We start from the raw sequence: 19168 nt of genomic DNA, 5'->3' as shown, positions 1-19168 counted from the left end.
CCCTGTAGTGAGTGAGTAGTGACCCAAGCCACCGCCATATGCGACTTCAGTTGAGTCAAGAGAGAGTTTATTAGAGGGTAGGGTGGAGGTCTGTTGTTGTGTTTTCTGATGAAAGCTGGTCCTACCTTGATGCCAGTGATGGCTGTGTGTTGTTTAGAAGTAGTCCAGTTGAGGGCCTGCAACCACTCTGTCTGCGAGCTAGACACACTGGAAATACACCAGGATTTATTGTTTGTGGCGTGATTTCATATGACAGGAGGTGCCCTCTTGTGGTTGTCCCACACACCCTGACTGCAAATTTGTACATCAGTCTAGTGATTCAACCTGTTCTGCTGCCATTCATGAACAGCATCCCAAGAGGTGTTTCCCAAAAGACAGCCCACATAGTCCTGTTGTAGCCCAGCATGCTCCACAGAATGTCAACATGTTGGCTTGGCCTGCTCAGTCACCAGATATGTCACCAGTTGAGAATATACAGGACATCATCTGGTGACAAATCCAGTGTCATCCACTAAGAGCTAGAACAGACCCTGTACTAACCAACCAAGGGCAACAGGTATGGAATTCCATCCCCCATACTTACAATAGGCACCTGTATGACATAATGCATCCACGTTTGCATACTTATATTCAACATTATGGCAATTACACCAGTTATTAAAGTATCAGGATTTGATATTTGCAATGGTTTCATCTCATACTTACATTACCTGTAACCGTGCAATGTTAATTATTTAAATATTTTATCTAGTCATGTGTTCCTGAGATTTCATTACTCTACGTTAATTATTATTTGATGTTGTGATTTTTATTTTATTTCATTTCTTTTTTTTCTATCAGTGTATTTCTTATGAGAAAAATGTCACAAACTGTTGATCAAGACACTTGACTAAAAATGTGTTATGGTTTAATTTATCCACACACCTCTTGGTATACCCATTTGGGGAAGTACAGCTAATATACACATAAGCAGTCTACTTAAATTGCCAAAGAAGGTGATTAGGTGCATTGTAAACCTGCCACCAAGGCAGTCCTGCACAAATAAATTCAAAGATTTACCAATTCTGACACTGCTTGTTCTGCATATATATGAAACTATTGTGTTCTTAAAAATAAACTGCACATCTATGATAAACATATACATACAGACAGACTTCAGTGACAAAGATGAATATTTTACAACAAATTTCCAACCAGTATAAAGAACTCAGAAACACAGATTTCAAACAAAAACTAAGATGTCACCTGCTCCCAACCTGTTGTTATAGTGTAAAGGAGTTCTTAGATACCAATATAACAGTGTGAAGGATTTCTTAGCTGAAAGTACACAAAATTCTTGGATAAGAGACTCTTCAGCAAATTTAATGTAAATAATGTAGAGACATTGAGCTAGCCACTGTATTTACACACAATTGCATATATTTTTCTTAAGTCTCCGATATCTTCCTTTTATGCACAGGCCAAATACTTTGTAATACATCCATGTATATCCTGGCATATCCAGTATCATTACAAAAAGTGATCAAAGCATGAATAAATAAATATAGTATGATGCTAGGAAAACGTTGTCAGTTTAGAGAGACAGCTTATAAAATACTCTTGTAATCCATCCTATAATATTTCCAAAGGGTGTGGATCCTATACTAGATAGGACTAATGAGGGATAATGAATGCACACAAAGAAATGCAGCACAGATGGTCACAGGTTTGTTTGACTCATGGGAGAATGAAAAACTTGCACTGACAGACACTTGACAATAGACATCAAGAATCCTACAAAAGCCTAGTTATAAAGTTTCAAGGTCTGTCATTTATTAGGAATCTAGGAATATGCCACAGCTCCATACCATTAGCCTTGTATGTACTCCAAAGACAAGATTAGTCCAGTTACATACAGAATTTAAGTAAATATTCTTCACAATATGTGATACAATGAGAAGTACCATCTGCCAAGTATTTCACAGTTGTTTACACAGTACTGGTGTATATAAAATAAATGTAGACATAGATGGTGATGAAGATGGAGTGCCGGCCGGTGTGGCCGAGCGGTTCTAGGCGCTACAGTCTGGAACCGCGCGACCACTACGGTCACAGGTTCGAATCCTGCCTCGGGCATGAATGTGTGTGATGTCCTTAGGTTAGTTAGGCTTAAGTAGTTCTAAGTTCTAGGGGACTGATGACCTTTAGAAGTTAAGTCCCATAGTCCTCAGAGCCATTTGACCCATTTTGAAGATGGAGTGTGCAGGGACTAGAAGATGGCAGTACAAGGCTGCCAGATGCGGTATCAGGAGGGTGTGGAGGAGGGGGATGGGAGAAATGGGGAGTGGATGAGGGGAGGAGCAGAGGTGGGAAAAAACCGATGGGTGCATCATCAGAGAATGTCACACAATGAGGGTGACAGTACATGAATTAGGAGGAAGTGATAGGGCAGAGGAGGCAGAAACTGTTCGGTTGATGTTGAAGCCAGGATAATTTTTGAAGCAGAAAAAGTGTTGTAAGGATAACTTCCATCTGTGTTTTTCAGAAAAGCTGGTTGTGGAGGGGAGGATCCAAATAGCCCTTGCTGTGAAGCAACCATTGAAATCAATCATATGTTCAGCTGTAAGTTGTGCCACAGATAGCTCCACTTTGCTCTTGTTCATAGTTTAGTGGTGGTGATTCATCCTGCTGGACAGCTGGTTGGTTGTCATATTAATATAAAAAACTGTGGATGATAGCAGAGCTGATATATGACATGACTGTTTTCACATGTGGACTGCCTCTTAAAGGGTAGGATAAGCCTGTGACAGAACTGTAATAAGAAGTGCTGCGTGGTTGGAATGGGAGTGGTGTAGGGAGTGGTGTAGAGATGGACTATGATGTTGTGGAGGCTGGATGGGTGACTAAACACCACTTCATAAAGGGTGGGAAAGATCCTGGGTAGGATGTCTTTACAGGGTTATTACAAATGATTGAAGCGATTTCACAGCTCTACAATAACTTTATTATTTGAGATATTTTCACAATGCTTTGCACACACATACAAAAACTCAAAAAGTTTTTTTAGGCATTCACAAATGTTCGATATGTGCCCCTTTAGTGATTCGGCAGACATCAAGCCGATAATCAAGTTCCTCCCACACTCGGCGCAGCATGTCCCCATCAATGAGTTCGAAAGCATCGTTGATGCGAGCTCGCAGTTCTGGCACGTTTCTTGGTAGAGGAGGTTTAAACACTGATTCTTTCACATAACCCCACAGGAAGAAATCGCATGGGGTTAAGTCGGGAGAGCGTGGAGGCCATGACATGAATTGCTAATCATGATCTCCACCACGACCGATCCATCGGTTTTCCAATCTCCTGTTTAAGAAATGCCGAACATCATGATGGAAGTGCGGTGGAGCACCATCCTGTTGAATTTGGCGCTGTCGGTCTCCAGTTGTGGCATGAGCCAATTTTCCAGCATGTCCAGATACACGTGTCCTGTAACATTTTTTTCACAGAAGAAAAAGGGGCCGTAAACTTAAACCGTGAGATTGCACAAAACACGTTAACTTTTTGTGAATTGCAAATTTGCTGCATGAATGCGTGAGGATTCTCTACTGCCCAGATTTGCAAATTGTGTCTGTTCACTTCACCATTAAGAAAAAATGTTGCTTCATCACTGAAAACAAGTTTCGCACTGAACGCATCCTCTTCCATGAGCTGTTGCAACCGCGTCGAAAATTCAAAGCGTTTGACTTTGTCATCGGGTGTCAGGGCTTGTAGCAATTGTAAACAGTAAGGCTTCTGCTTTAGCCTTTTCTGTAAGATTTTCCAAACTGTCGGCTGTGGTACGTTTAGCTCCCTGCTTGTTTTATTCGCCGACTTCCGTGGGCTACGCGTGAAACTTGCCCGCACGCGTTCAACCGTTTCTTCGCTCACTGCAGGCCGACCCGTTGATTTCCCCTTACAGAAGCATCCAGAAGCTTTAAACTGCGCATACCATCGCCGAATGGAGTTAGAAGTTAGTGGATCTTTGTTGAACTTCGTCCTGAAGTGTCGTTGCACTGTTATGACTGACTGATGTGAGTGCATTTCAAGCACGACATACGCTTTCTTGGCTCTGTCGCCATTTTGTCTCACTGCGCTCTCGAGCGCTCTGGCGGCAGAAACCTGAAGTGCGGCTTCAGCCGAACAAAACTTTGAGTTTTTCTACGTATCTGTAGTGTGTCGTGACCATATGTCAATGAATGGAGCTACAGTGAATTTATGAAATCGCTTCAATCATTTGTAATAGCCCTGTATTTCAAGGCATGATGACAGATAAAGGATGTGGTTCAGCTGTTCCAGTATGAGATGTTACTGGGAGATGAAGGGGGAACCTCTTTGTAACTTGTTATTGCAGGTATTGGGAGGGTTGGGATGTGTGAGGTTATGACATTGAAAATCTGTTTGCAGACTATGTCCAGGGTAAACTGCCTGTCTGTAAAGATCTTTGTGAGCCTTTCAGTGTACTATGCAAAGGAGATCTTGTCACTGCAGGCATGCCGTCTTCCAGTGGCTAGACTGTATGGGTGGGATGGCAGCTATCAAAATGCAGGTACTACAGGTGATTGGTGGGTTTAAGTGGACTGAGGTGTGTATCGTGACATCAAAGAGGATGAGGTCAACATCCAGGAAGGTGGCATGCAGTGTTGAGGAGGACCAGGTGAAGCAGATGGGAGAGAAGGTGGTGAGCTTCTAAAGGAATGAGGATAGGGTGTCTTGGCCCTGAGTTCAGATGATGAAAGGTCATCAATGAACCATGACCATAAATAGCTTGGCATAGGAGAGTGTCATCCAGGTGCCCATGGCTGTTCTGTGTATTTGTTTGCATACCTTGCCTTCAAAGGAGAAGCAGTAGTATTTCAGGAAAAAGTAGTGTGTTTGGAGTCTGGAGGACGTTGGGGGAGGTAGCATTTGAAACAGCAAGACCATGGGCATGAGAAATGTTGGTGTATAAGGAGGTGGCATTAACAGTGACTAGTATAGATGTAGGAAGCCTAGGGGTGGAGATGGTGGAGAGTTGGTGAAGGAAATTGTTAGTACCTTTGATGTGGGAGGCTAGATTTTGGGCAATATGATGGTCTTAGGCTGTGGTGGCTGAAATTCTTTCAGAAGGGGCTATATAGTGAGCAGCTATGGGGCATCCAGGATTGTTGGGCTTGTGCATTTCGGGGAGCATGTAGAAGGTGGGTATGTAAGGTGTCACAGGGATGAGAAAGGAAATGATTTTCAGTCACCCACCAAACCTCCACAATGTCCTGGTCCATCCCTACGCCACTCCTAGTAGCAGACCCTTGTCACAGGGATCATATCCCTGTGGAAGACCCAAGTGCAAGTCCTGCAAAATCCAACCACCAAGCATTTCCTCTTTCAGTCCTGTCACAAGCTTTTCCTACACCATCAGAGGCTGGGCCACCTGTGAAAACAGTCATGTCATATACCAGCTCTGCTGCCATCAGCTCTTTTATTGGTGTGACTACCAACCAGCTGTTCACCAGGATGAATGGCCACTGCTAAGCTGTGACCAAGAGCAAGGTGGACCATCCTGTTTGCACAACATGAAGTTGAACATACATGCTTGACTTCGATGGCTGCTTCACAGCCCGGGCCATCTGGATGTTCCCTTTTACCATCTGAACTGTGGAAATGCTCACAAAATTATTCCAGTCTCAACCTATGATCAGCTTCTGTCCCCACGACCTCCACCCAATAGTTTCTGGCCCCTCTGTACTATCACCTCCTTCACCACAGCCTTCCGATGCTGCATCTGGTCACCCTGTCCTGCCACCTTTAGTCCCTGCACATTCTACCAGGCAGTAATTTTTGCTCCCTCCACCCCCAACACTACTTTGCTACCCCTCCCACTTCCCTGTCCCATTCCAGATTGGTGCCTTTGTTCAACCCAATTGCTGCAGCCTGGCCACAGTGGCTGGAGACAGTGGTCATGAGAGTGTGAGGTGTGTCTGCTTGTGTGAATATGTGTGTGTCTTCCTTTCTTCTCTGAAGAAGGCTTTGGCCAAAATCTCTGTGTGTAACAGTCTTTTGCTTGTGCCCATCTGCAACTCAATGTGACATCTATGCAGTGAGTAGTGACCTATCTTCTTCATTATAATTGTATAATATGTATTAAAGAAAACATAAAGAATTTTAACTTAAGATCCAAAGTGCATGTTGACAATGTGCTAGAAATAACTGTAAAATTAAGCTTCCATATTCAAGCTGACACTAACACATAAGTCATAAGCACTTAACTTTGAAATTCTGTAATGAATTCCCAAAGCCAGTACGTAATCTGACCCTGAATAACTTTGATCATATCATACAAATGTGGTTGAAGTCCACACCGTACTACTCAACTGATGAGATCTTAGCAGCGAAATAGAAAAAGATATGCAATAAGTAGCCGATAACTGCATTATGCACTATGATTATATGTGTGGGACAGTATTGTATCAACATAGTTCATTAATGCTGTTTTGTATATGTGTACTTAGTTTAAAATTAATTTTAAATTACTTATGAATCTATTGTACACTCCTCGACATTAAAATTGCTACACCATGAAGATGACGTGCTACAGACGTGAAATTTTACCGAAAGGAAGAAGATGCTGTGATATGCAAATGATTAGCTTTTCAGAGCATTTACACAAGGTTGGCGCTGGTGGCGACACCTACAACGTGCTGACACGAGGAAAATTTCCAACCGATTTCTTATACACAAACAGCAGTTGACCAGTGTTGCCTGGTGAAACATTGTTGCGATGCCTCGTGTAAGGAGGAGAAATACATACCATCATGTTTTCCACTTTGATAAATGCCGGATTGTAGCCTACCGCGATTGCGGTTTATCGTATCGCGACATTGCTGTTCACATTGGTCGAGATCCAATGACTGTTAGCAGAATATGGAATCGGTGGGCTCAGGAGGGTAATAAGGAACGCCGTGCTGGATCCCAATGGCCTCGTATCACTAGCAGCTGAGATGACTGGCATCTTAATCACATGGCTGTAACAGATCATGCAGCCACGTCTCAATCCCTGAGTCAACAGATGGGGACGTTTGCAAGACAACAACCATCTGCACGAACAGTCCGACGATGTTTGCAGCAGCACGGATTATCAGCTCGGAGACCATGGCTGCAGTTACCCTTGACGGTTCATCACAGACAGGAGCGCCCGCGATGGTGTACTCAACTACGAACCTGGGTGCACGAATGGCAAAACGTCATTTTTTCGCATGAATCCAGGTTCTGTTTACAGCATCATGATGGTCACATCCGTGGTTGGCGACATCGCGGTGAACGCACATCGGAAGCGTGTATTCGTCATCGCCATACTGGTGTATCACCCGGCGTGATGGTATGGGGTGCCATTGGTTACACGTCTCGGTCACCTCTTGTTGGCATTGACAGCACTTTGAACAGTGGACATTACATTTCAGATGTGTTACGACCCATGGGTCTACCCTTCATTCGATACCTGCGAAACCGTACATTTCACCAGGATAATGCACGACTGCATGTTGCAGGTCCTGCATGGGCCTTTATGGATGCAGAAAATCTTAGACTGCTGCCTGGCCAGCACATTCTCCAGATCTCTCACCAATTGAAAACGTCTGGTCAATGGTGGCCAAGCAAATGGATCGTCACAATACGCCAGTCACTACTCTTGATGAACTGTGGTATCGTGTTGAAGCTGCATGGGTAGCTGTACCTGTACCATCCAAGCTCTGTTTGACTCAATGCCCAGGCGTGTCAAGGCCGTTATTACGGCCAGAGGTGGTTGTTCTGGGTACTGATTCCTTAGGATGTACGCACCCAAATTGCGTGAAAATGTAATCACATGTCAGTTCTAGTATATTATATTTGTCCAATGAATACCCGTTTATCATCAGCATTTCTTCTTGGTGTAGCAATTTTAATGGCCAGTAGTGCACATTATATTAACACTGTACAGTACCACTGTATGTATGATTATTGTGTTACTGTTGTCATTATTATTATTATTTTAGCATATATGTCTACTTGTTTTGTACATATATATTTACCTGAAATAACCATTATTTTATTGCTTTATGCACTGAACACATAAATAAATTGGGTCATACTGTATGGTATGTGGTAAGTAAGTATCCTCACACAAATCACATTATACTCAGTATGAAGCCATTAAATATAGAACATACTATTATGTTAGAGCATAACTATCTGAATTCAATGTGTACATTTGAACTGATAAGCAAGCATAGTATGAAGTGCGAAAATGTGAGTATTGCCACTTACAAATCAGTTGTGCAGAGAGTGCCTTTACTGTTGCACACACGCGTTTTGTTCAGGATGTAAGTTACAGTGGCAGTGTGGTAACAATAATTGATAACTACACACTTTCCAAAATGTATTTATTGTGCACAAATGAGTAAATTAACAAATTATGAGAATGAAGTCAAATCACAATGCCTGTTAACCGGTGATCACGGCAATTGTCTTTTCATAACAGTTCCACCTGAACACCGATCCTGGAGCATATACACTCCTCAATGAGGAGTGCATTGTGCAATTGTGTGAGCAAGGGGAACAATGGATGCCTACCCAGAATGAAACAAACTTTTTTTGCCATTGTAGGACACTGTATATGACCCCCATGTTCCATGCATTGAAGTTAAAGACTCTCAAAAAATGCATTTGTACTATACGTGGCTCTTTTCACTGTCCTTGCTTTTTGATGACCTGCACCCATGTGCGACACACATTGCCAGAATTTTGCCTATTGGTAAGTATGCCCACCGAAGGATATGTTTCACAGCTGACTTGGGCCATCTCTGAGTGGTATTGGTCCTTTCATGTATCCCCCCTTGGAGAGCGGAGCTCAGAAGCTGCAAGGAAGTGTAGGTGTCCAGCTTTTGTAACAGGTATTTGGGTTTTGCATGCTTTATTATCTCAATGGGAGCATGATCATGGCAGGCTGGTCAGCAGTGATTGGGCAGTGGCGCATGACATCAACATGTGGATGTGTGGTGGTGTGTCCACGCACTGCTGGCTAGTGACAGTAGCGGAAGGCAATGCTGGTTGTGAACTGACCGTAGTAACAAGTGGTTGACGTCAAGGCTGTGAGATGCATGAAAAGATGTCACCCCAAAAAAATACTGATGATAAAATCGAAATGAAGGAAAGTGTTTGTGAGCTGCACTGTTCAAAGTTCATTGACATACTCAGTCATGGAAGCACAGCACAGAATTCAATCTGGGCTTGGCGCTTCAGCACAATGGAGGCATGGAGATCACACAAAGGGTCTATATTTGCATGAAATGTCTATACTCGCTTGAGTGCAGTGTTGTCACATGGAGATAGTTTCTGGAACTGTAATGGACAAGCCTGGTGGTGCAAAGGGAGATGTCCAAACCTCAATGGCAAAGGACACAGAAACCTGGCACAAAAGTTAATCCTGTCTCAAAATCCTATGCAGCAGAGGCACAGGGATGCAAATGTGAGTCCAGGAGCTGTGACATACAAACAGCCGGTTATGCAGGAGATGGTTTCCAGAGATCGACTGCAGATGATGTGCTGACAACACAGCTCATTGGATACAGGGGTGTCTACAGCAGGTGACACCTGGAGCATGGTTAGAATACAACATGGGCATTTGAAATGGATGTGGTGGCTGAAACACATGTAGTAGTTCACAGGTGGCTGTGGTGGGGGTGGCCTGGGCACCAGTAGTGAGTGTGGTCTAGATGGCTGTGCCGGCTGGCTAGGCTAGGTGGCATGGGGTTGCAGTACAAGTGGCAGCACAATGGCAGCTGGTGACACACATGTGTCATTGGCGGCCATGGGTGCAGGCTTTGTCTGACCAGTGGAAGAGAAAGCATCATCCATTAACAGCTCTTCCATAGCATTGAAGAAGTGAATGACACCAAGAGCTGTCAAGACTTAAGCCGGCTTGACTCGATCAATTGACACCCTGGTCAGCTTGCCATTGCACTTGATGTTGAGCAGTCTGTCACCACAGGTAATTATGAGATGTGTTCCTGAGTAGGGTGGTATGAGTGGTGGCTCTACCACTTTGGTACACAGTATGTGTACAGAGGTATAGGCTGGTGTGTACACACACTTTTCCAATGCCATACTGCTTCAGTACCTGAGGTTGGAGGCGGGAAATGTGGCCATGTGAGTGCCAGTGGATGGGCTGATGCATCATAGTGTGATGGTACCTACTCCATAAAATCACCAAGTATGATGAAGGGTTGTCTGTAGTTGTGGTCAGCAGGTGAAATGCCGATTTCTTCTTTCAGTGTTACCACCAGACCAAGCAGTACTAGCAGGAGTGCTTTCATCCAGCTGGCATCGTGGCAAGTTAGGGGGGCTTCCAGTGTTTGATGGAGCTATTTGGCCAAGCCATTAGATGTCAGATGGTGGGTGGTAGTTCTGTGTAACTGCATGCCACAGTCGGGTGACTTACATGAACAGGGCACAGCCAAACTGGCACCCTGGATCCATTATGATGTGATTGGGGCAGCCGGAGTGTGCCATCCAGGTGTCAGCAAATGATCTGGCGATGGCTTGGTGGTGATGTTCACTATGGGCATTACTTCTGGCCAGTGTGCGAAGCAGTCTACCACTGTTAGCAGACAATGCTTGCCTTGAGATAGAGGGAGTGGACCCACAATGTCCACATCAACATGTGTCAAATTTCGTGTTGTGTCTCAAAAGGCACTGATAGGTGCTTGAGTGTGCCTCCTGACCTCAAGACACTGGCATGCTGTGCAGATGCAACCCCATTGACAGCAGTCTTTCTGTAGTACTGGCCATATGAAATGCATGATGGATGATGTGTGCCTCTTGAAGCACCACAGCAAATTTTGCAGGCAACTCTGGGAATGGGCACTAACTCACTGTAGGCAGCTGGAGGTGTCATGGTGGATGCTGTCCAGGTTTTTGTCATTCTCCTGTCCTTGGGCAACATCTTTTAAGTTCACAAGAAGAGAAGTAAGAGTACATGTGTGAGACAAGCAGTTGGTGCTGATGTCAGTTCCAGAAAAATTGCAGAAGTCCACGGAGAACTGTGACATGTACTACAACTGCCAGAATTGGTGTGGCATATACTTGGTATTACTGTTAAACATGTGAGTTAGGGGTTTGTCAAAAGTGTAAATCATGAAGCAACAGGCTTCTACCAACAGAAGGAAGTATTTTACTGCAACTCTGAAAACTTCCATGAGAAGAAACCAAGTGACTGCCAGCCACCATGAACACATTGTTGAAGCTCTGCAACTATGGCTGTCTGGCTAGTGTTCTTGAACCCAGCCAGTTCAGTGTCATGCACAGAGTGAGTGCACAGTATTGCTTCTGCGAGAGTTTGTTCGGACTTAATAAAGCTTCTCTCCCCTGCATCTATACAGGTAACAGGCGTCCTCTCTTCAAGGTGGGGCCACATAGCACTGCAGTCAGTGGTTCTACCATGCAGCGGCACTGGGCAGATGGTACTGATAAAAATTTATCATGGTAAGATATATCTGTGCTCGGCATGTTCAAGATTACCTGTTACAGTAGTGGCATGGATTCACTAGGGGTGGTTAAATGCCCTAGAAACTCAGTTTCTGTGATCCCGAATATTCTTTTTGAGGGGTTAATGATGATGCCAACCTCGCTCAGGTGTCGAAAGATGGTCGTTACATGGTAGTGGTAGAGTTTGGACAACTTGTAATAGACCAGGATGTCATCAAGGTACACTAAACATCATGGTAAGCCTTGTAAGATGCCATCCAGGAAACGCTGCCATGTTTGGACAGCATTCCAAAGTTCTAAAATTATGTACATGCTTTCAAAAACCCAAAAGGGCATGATAATTGGCGTTTTCTGAATGTCTTCAGGCACCACAGTGATCTGCAGGAATGCCTTCACACAGTTAATGTTGCTAAATATAACTGAGCCCGCCAAGATGTGGCTACAATCTTGCATGTCCATTACCAGATATCAGTCTGGCACTGTTTGTGTGTTTAATGTACAACAGTCTCCAAATGGGTGCCATGAATTATCCTTCTTTGGCATTAAGCGCAAGGCAGAGGAGCATGATGGTTTGGTTGAACAATGCCCTGCTGCAACATGGCCTCGAACTCAGCCTTTGCCGCAGCGAGTCACTTGGGTGTGAGTCAACATGAATAGCATTAGGTGTAGTTATGGTGTGGTGGCCTGTCACTTCCTTTGGTACACCAGCTGGGTGAGTGAGCTCCAGAAATTTCTCCAATATATCTGTGTACTGTCAATGAGACTTCAGTTGTTTAACACTGAAAAAGCATCACTCCCGCTGTTTTAAAACTTTTTGTAGTGGCCAAGGGAATCTGCACCCAGGACTGGATTGTTGATGTCAACCACAGTGAATGTCAATGCAAATGTGCAGCACAGCCCAACATCCAAATTTCGGTGATCCATGCCATATGTTTTTATTGTTGCATTGTTTGCTGTCATAAGAGACAGTGCATCAGCCTTCCAGCAGTTTCTTAATATAGATCAGGGGACAATAGGCAGATCGGAACCTGTGTCGACAAGATACTTCACACTGCCAGCACATTCCATTATGAAGAGACAGCTGGATATTGCACTGCACCCAGGTGTGCCTAGGTCCGGTTGCAGCTGGCACTTCAGTGTGAGCAGGGAGGCTGACACTTTGTCACTTCAGTGCCAAACTGGGAATGTTATAAGCATAAACCACTCTGCTGCTGCTCTGACATTGTTGGCGTACTGCCAGAATGGATAATAATGCATTGGTGGTTGTGCGAGCTGGATCGGTGGTAGTAGGATCTGCTGTCACTACAGTGCCTGCTGTCCTCTGTCCATGGGTGCATCGACTGGTTGACCTGCATGGTGAGTGTTGCCACCTGTGCATCTAAGTCTTGAAGTAGGTGGTGCAGGTTGGTGGCCATGCCAGTGGCTGCAGGAGACCTGTGTTAGGATCGTATTACATTATCAAATTTCTTTGTCAAAGATTTGATCAAAGATATGATCAAATATTCATCAAATTTATTTGACAAAGATCTTTGATGTGGCACTAAAAAGGGATATTACACTGTCATCATATTTTGCATCAAAGTTCAAGATGGCTGACGACAACAACAACTTGTTATTTACCACAGCAGTTGCCATGTAACACAATTGTACTGTGTGCACACGTGGAAGAGAAGTGGGGGAAGAAAGGGAAATGTTCCAGGGTGAAGCTGTGGGCTTTATGATGAGACAATAAAAGCATTCAATAAATCTTGTTATGTGAGCTTGTAGTGGAGGACATCAAGTCATACATAAAATACTTAAGAATGGATGAGCATACATTTCAGTATGTGCTTAGTGAAGAGTATCCTCATATCACAAAGCAGTGAACACAAGACCAGTGACTTTTATGGTCAAATCTACAGCGAGGCCCTAGATTTGATCAAATTTATTTGATGACAGATGAGATTTGACAAAGTGCCTTATTACACCATTAAACTTCTTTGTCATAAATATTTGACATATCAACTTTGACAAATAAATGTCATAATGTAATACTGGCCTTATTACAGGGTCAAATTTTCCAGCACAGCTACAGCACTGTAGGTTGCCATGGCAGCAGTATTGGGCACCATTGCCAGTGTGTCATGCAAAGAAACAGGAAAGTCCATGGCAGCAGTCATTTGCATTTCTGTTTGTGTAACAATGACCACTTGCACCTGGGCTGAGAGGCTGTGCATTCAGACAGCACACAACAGCAAGTCCAGGACCATGTTGCATTCTGCAAGGCTCCACAGGAAGTGAGATGGCTTTCTGTCACCATATTCCCCTTCAGGCAGAAACTGATGCACCTGTTGTTCCAGCAATGATGAAATTCCCCAGATTGATTGCTCTTTTAGTTGCTTATATGAAGTCTGTGTTGGCCTCATAGTCTCGATTAGGTGCCTCACGACATATTAAAATTTGATGAGGCCACAGATGATGTTGTTACTCAGAAAAACAGCTTCCAGTTGCTTGAATCACATGATTATGTCATGAGGCCAAAAGGGCAGCAGCCTAACCAACACTTGTCCTGTGCCTGCCACTGTTCCCATAACAGTTGGAGGTGTCAGTGTGGCCATGCCTTGCAAATGAGTTTTCCTCAGCTGATTCCAGGTGGGCAGAAATTGTGCAAGAGGAGAGTGCCTGCAGCTCACTCACCAGCCTCTGGTTGCACACTAGCAGCTCATCTACAGTCTTTTGTCTACTTATTATGAAATTTGTCCAAGGTTGTAATCTTGAATTATCACGTAGCTCTCAATGGTTTGTTCACAAACAAATCAGTTTTGTATGAAAGGACATAAGTAGTAGATCACTCATGATTCCACGTCACTCACACCGATGAAAGTTTGTCACCATGTATTTAGCCTACTAATCACTTTGGGGCCACCAGTGAAGTGGGAATGTCTGGGTATAACCACTTGGATTTCAGTCGTGAAGTGAGCCAACTTTACTGTTGCACCCATGCACTTTGTTCAGAATGTAGGCTTTGATGATGATGTGCCAATGGGAACTGATAAGTACACATTTGCTGACTGTATTTATTCTGCATAAATGAGTAAATGAACAAGTGACAAAAATGAAATCAAATCACAGAGTCCATTAGCCAGCAATCACCAGAATTCCATTTGCATAAAAGTTGAACACTGATCCCAGAGGGTGTACACTCCCAAGTGATGAGTGCATTGTCCAATTTTGTGAGCATGGGAGAACAATGAATGCACATCGAAAATGAAATGAACTTTTTTCAAGACTGTAGAGTGCGATGTATTTCACAGACGTGATGAAGCGAAAGTGGAAACTAGTAGAGAGGTCTAAACAAACTTCTGTAGCATTCTGTGGAGATCTCACATAAGCTCAACCCACATGGTCAATGGACTGAAGTTATAGACTCTAAAAAAAAGTGTCTGTACTGTACAGTGGCTCATTTTTCACTGCCCTTGCTTTTTGCTGACATGCGCCTGCGTGTGCGCAACACACTGCCAGACTTTTACCTATTAGTAGGTATGTGCACTCATGGGTATCTGATGCAACTGACTTGGACCAGTTGTGAGTAGCTCTGGTCCATTCACACATTTTTGCAGCTCAGCTGCCATAGGTCTACTATCATTTTCAGAGCTTGAAAGAGGCAAGAAATGAAGCTTATCTACTAGATTGTAAATGAAGTGCACTGTCTAAAGACTCCAGATGCAGGAACTGTATTAGTTGTCATAGCTATTAAGGATGAAGAGAAAAAGTGTAGGTTTTAAAGCATTACACTTTCTTTATCTGTGTGCTAGAAAAAGCATTAGAGGAAAAAAGCAATAGGGGCAGATCAGTACATATAAAGACAATCAAGAGACAGTAGTTCTGCTAATATCTGTATGTATTGGCCTCCTCCTACTATTTTTTTCTCTGGTGGTTATTTGAGCACCTGGTTAACCACTGTGGTTGGAGCCCAAGTTGCCTAATGTCAGAGGGATGACATGAGTAGCTAAGTCCTAGTGGCAAATATCAGCTGCCTCATTGTTAGTTTGGTGGGTGGGGTATGTCGGTCATTCAGGCCAAACATCAGCACAAACCAACATGTGTACATGCAGCTGCACCTTCTCCTTGGGTAGGGATAATATTGCTGGATGCCATACCAGATGATGTACTAACCTGTCCCTTTTTCTGGCAAGGGTCATCCACATACTTCTTTCCTTATCCACTTTTTTAGTACTTCTTCACTGTATATTATCCTTCTTTCCCCATCTACTTTTTAGTTCTTTCTCATTTTCCATTATCCAGATGCTCCCAGTTTCTACTTCTCTTGATGTCCAGTGATCCACATTTGACTCCTGTAAAATGCCATGCTCCAAACAGAATTTCAGCCTGCTTGTTATTACTACAACATCTCTGTATGTTTTCAGTCCTGGAGCTGATTTCTAAATCATTAGCTAAATGTGATGTACTCCAGCTAATATTCACTGCATAGTATTCTCAAAGAATATGTTTTTGTCTTGTGGTCTTGGAAGAGGCTGTTTGCTACAACCAGCTGAAATCTATGACAAATTCAAGAACACACTCTGCTCTCTCATTTCTTTCCTTTAGCCCACCCTCTGTAGTAAACCTATCTTACATTCCCTATCCTACAATAGCATTTCAATCTCTTAGTGTCACATTTTCATCCTTCTTCAGCCTAAGAAGAATAATTTGCTCATGGTATCTCACTATATTACCTACCTTTCTATTCATAAAAATGCCAACATCTTCAATGATGTTGTCACTATCACCCTATGACCATGATCAGAATCTCTGTCCTCTTTTTCTTTTCAATATACTAATTCCTGCCAACAGTGCGTTCATTCCATTCATCTTCCTTCTCAGACTCTTCAGTTTCCCTTCTACATTCAGACTTCTAAAATTACATGATCCAGTTTGTAGAAGATTCATCCTTCTACTGATAAACCCCTACAGAACAGTCCCCACTCAGAGGTCTGAATGGGAAACTAGTTTACCTGCAGAAGATTACAAATTCTGTGAATATACTTCATGTGCTTTGAAAGAATGGCTTCTATTGCCTTCTGTGTCCTCATGCCATGGATCATTCCTGACTCTTCTCCATTTAGGACAGTATGCCACCATAAGGACAAGGATGATGTACAATCTCATCACACACACACCCTGAAACTACTTCTTTATTGGTGATTCTGATATATTTTAGGCACTCAGATTACAAGAGCCCATCCTGTGATAATTTATCTTCCTCTGTCAGTTATAACTAAATTACCTGAAATAATACTTGCACAAAATGTGCTTTAACACCTTTTTAAAGATTGAACAAGCAGTCATGGTAAACTCAGAATATACACCTGTCTACATTTTTGAGGGAAGTTCACCTTAAGGACAAGGATGACATTTAACTCTCATTATGGGCACTTCATGAAGCTTCTTAGTTATTTGTGATTATTATTTTCAGTAACTACCCTAAACTCATAATAAGGTTGCCTTCACTTTTGAGTCATGACCTATGTGTTTTAACTCACTGATCACCTATAGTCTTAAAGAGAAGTCCACTGTTAGGCTTCCTGCATTAACTGACTCTCTCTTGCCCTGCCTTCTCATCCCCTTTTATCATAATGTGTCTGAATATCTTCTCTCTTTAAAAACAGATTATTAATGGGTGGTGTCTATTCATGTGGTTATGATAATACTATAATAACTTACCTTGCCTGCATATATCTGAATAAAAACATATTTTCTATAAATAATACTGACACTAAAATAAATATAATATTAGTGAATACAAATTAACAACATTAATTTGAAATATTACCTAAAATATTCATTCTCACACTGAAAAGACCTTTCCCTTCTTCAGCAAACAGACGATGGATAAATCTGGTTGTATAATTATCATTACATTTTTCATTCCTGCAAACAGTTAAAAATGGTTTTCATTCAGGTTTTACTTACACACTGAAGGTGGGAAAATTCAGAAAGTAACATTTAACATTACTCAGTATGGTGGGTACTTATTTTATTTGTACAAAGCACATCAGTGATGTAGTTTGTGAATTGAAAATAGCTGTAAAGTCTATATATGAAATGGTAGCAGTTAGCCAACTAAAGATGCAAATGTTATTGAAATATCAGTTAAATATTTTTGTCATAAGACAGAATCTATTTATGGTGAACAGAAGTGTGAGAGAACTAAAGATAACAAAAATGATTGTAATTGATGATGATGATATTTAATTTTTGGGGCACTCAATTCCATGGTCATCACCATCCTACAAATTCCCAATCCTCCATGGTTATCATCACCACCCTACAAATTCCCAATCCTTTCACAGTCCAATCATGCCACTGTTACTGAATGATGACAAAATGACGAGCACAACACAAACACCCAGACCCTCGGTGGAGAAAATCCCTGACCCAGCTGGGAATAGAACCAGGGACCTCATGATCCAGAAGCAGCATCACTAGCCACTAGACCATGAGCTTCAGACAGATTGTAATTCATTCCAGCAAAGGAATTACTCAGAACAACTAAATTTCCATATGTTGAAAGTGAATATAAGAGAATAACTTAGATATTTATTTATTACTATCATTAGGAATAATTTGTGAATAGAAGTGTATTAGAATGTGAAGGAGGGGAAGTGTGTCACAGAAAGCAAAACAACAAAAAAACTGAGAGGAAGGTTATGGAAGTGGGAAAAGAAGTAGTGGAAGCTTAAGGTAGGGGCAGCTCCAGCAGAATGTACTTCAGAAAAGCTGGTGTTGGGAGTGGGAGGTGGATCCATATAGTATGGACTGAGGCAGCTATTGAAGACTTGGTGTTAAGATGTGCAGGATGTTCAGCAATTGTATGGTTTACTTCACTCTCAGCCACAGTTTAGTGGCAGTCATTCATGCAAGTAGACAGATAGTTGTCATCCCCACAATGACTACTGCACAGTAATTAATTACAGCTGGTAAAACTATAAATTGGGTGCTTCCACATACAGCTCTCTCATTTAGAGAAACAAAAATGACACCCAAGACCCTCACTCCTGATTGTTGGGCTGTATGGAGGGAAATAATCATGGTGGTATCCTACTACTGTCTGGTGCAACTCCAGACATGTTCTTGCTGGTCGCCTTGGCTCAGTTTGAAGTGGGGCTCATCACTGAATCCAGCCAAAAAGATCACAGGCCAAAGATGTATTTGTAGATGCCCTAGACAGTGATAGGATACCAACCTGACTGTCACCTGACATATGTCCTGATGACCAGGATGAAGGTCTTGGGTGCCTTTTCATAGCAGAACCCCTTTGGTTGTCATCTATGGTACCCTTACAGCACAATGCTGTGTTGATGTTATTCTATACCCCACTTTATTGGCTTTCATGGCAAGCCATCTTGTGCTTAAAGTTTAGCAAATGCCTGCAGCACACAACGAGAGATTCTACTGCTTGTCTTCATGCTTGCCAAACCCTACCTTGGTCAGCAAGGTCACCAGATCTATTCCCAGTTGAGAACATTTGGACCATTATGGGTAGGGCCCCACAACAATCTCGTAATTTTCATGATACAATGCACCAACTGGACAAACTGTGGTATGATGCACCTCAGCAGGACACCTAACAACTCTATCAATCAATGCTAATCAGAGTAACTGCTTGCATAAGGGCCAG

At 42.7% G+C, this 19168-nt stretch overlaps 1 protein-coding gene across 1 annotated transcript in view; it reads right to left on the bottom strand.

The window, feature by feature from the left end:
• Positions 1-19168, bottom strand: part of LOC126434973 (ATP-dependent 6-phosphofructokinase-like) — a 439746-nt gene that overhangs the window by 80150 nt on the left and 340428 nt on the right. The window contains exon 14 of the mRNA XM_050090461.1: positions 17321-17418. Coding sequence (XP_049946418.1) covers positions 17321-17418 — 98 coding nt within the window. The remainder of the gene's footprint in view (positions 1-17320; positions 17419-19168) is intronic.

This window comes from Schistocerca serialis, chromosome 1 (assembly GCF_023864345.2).
Source record: "Schistocerca serialis cubense isolate TAMUIC-IGC-003099 chromosome 1, iqSchSeri2.2, whole genome shotgun sequence".
NCBI lineage: Eukaryota > Metazoa > Arthropoda > Insecta > Orthoptera > Acrididae > Schistocerca > Schistocerca serialis.
Note: the sequence above shows the minus strand (reverse complement) of the source record. Positions and strands in the feature narration are given on the sequence as shown.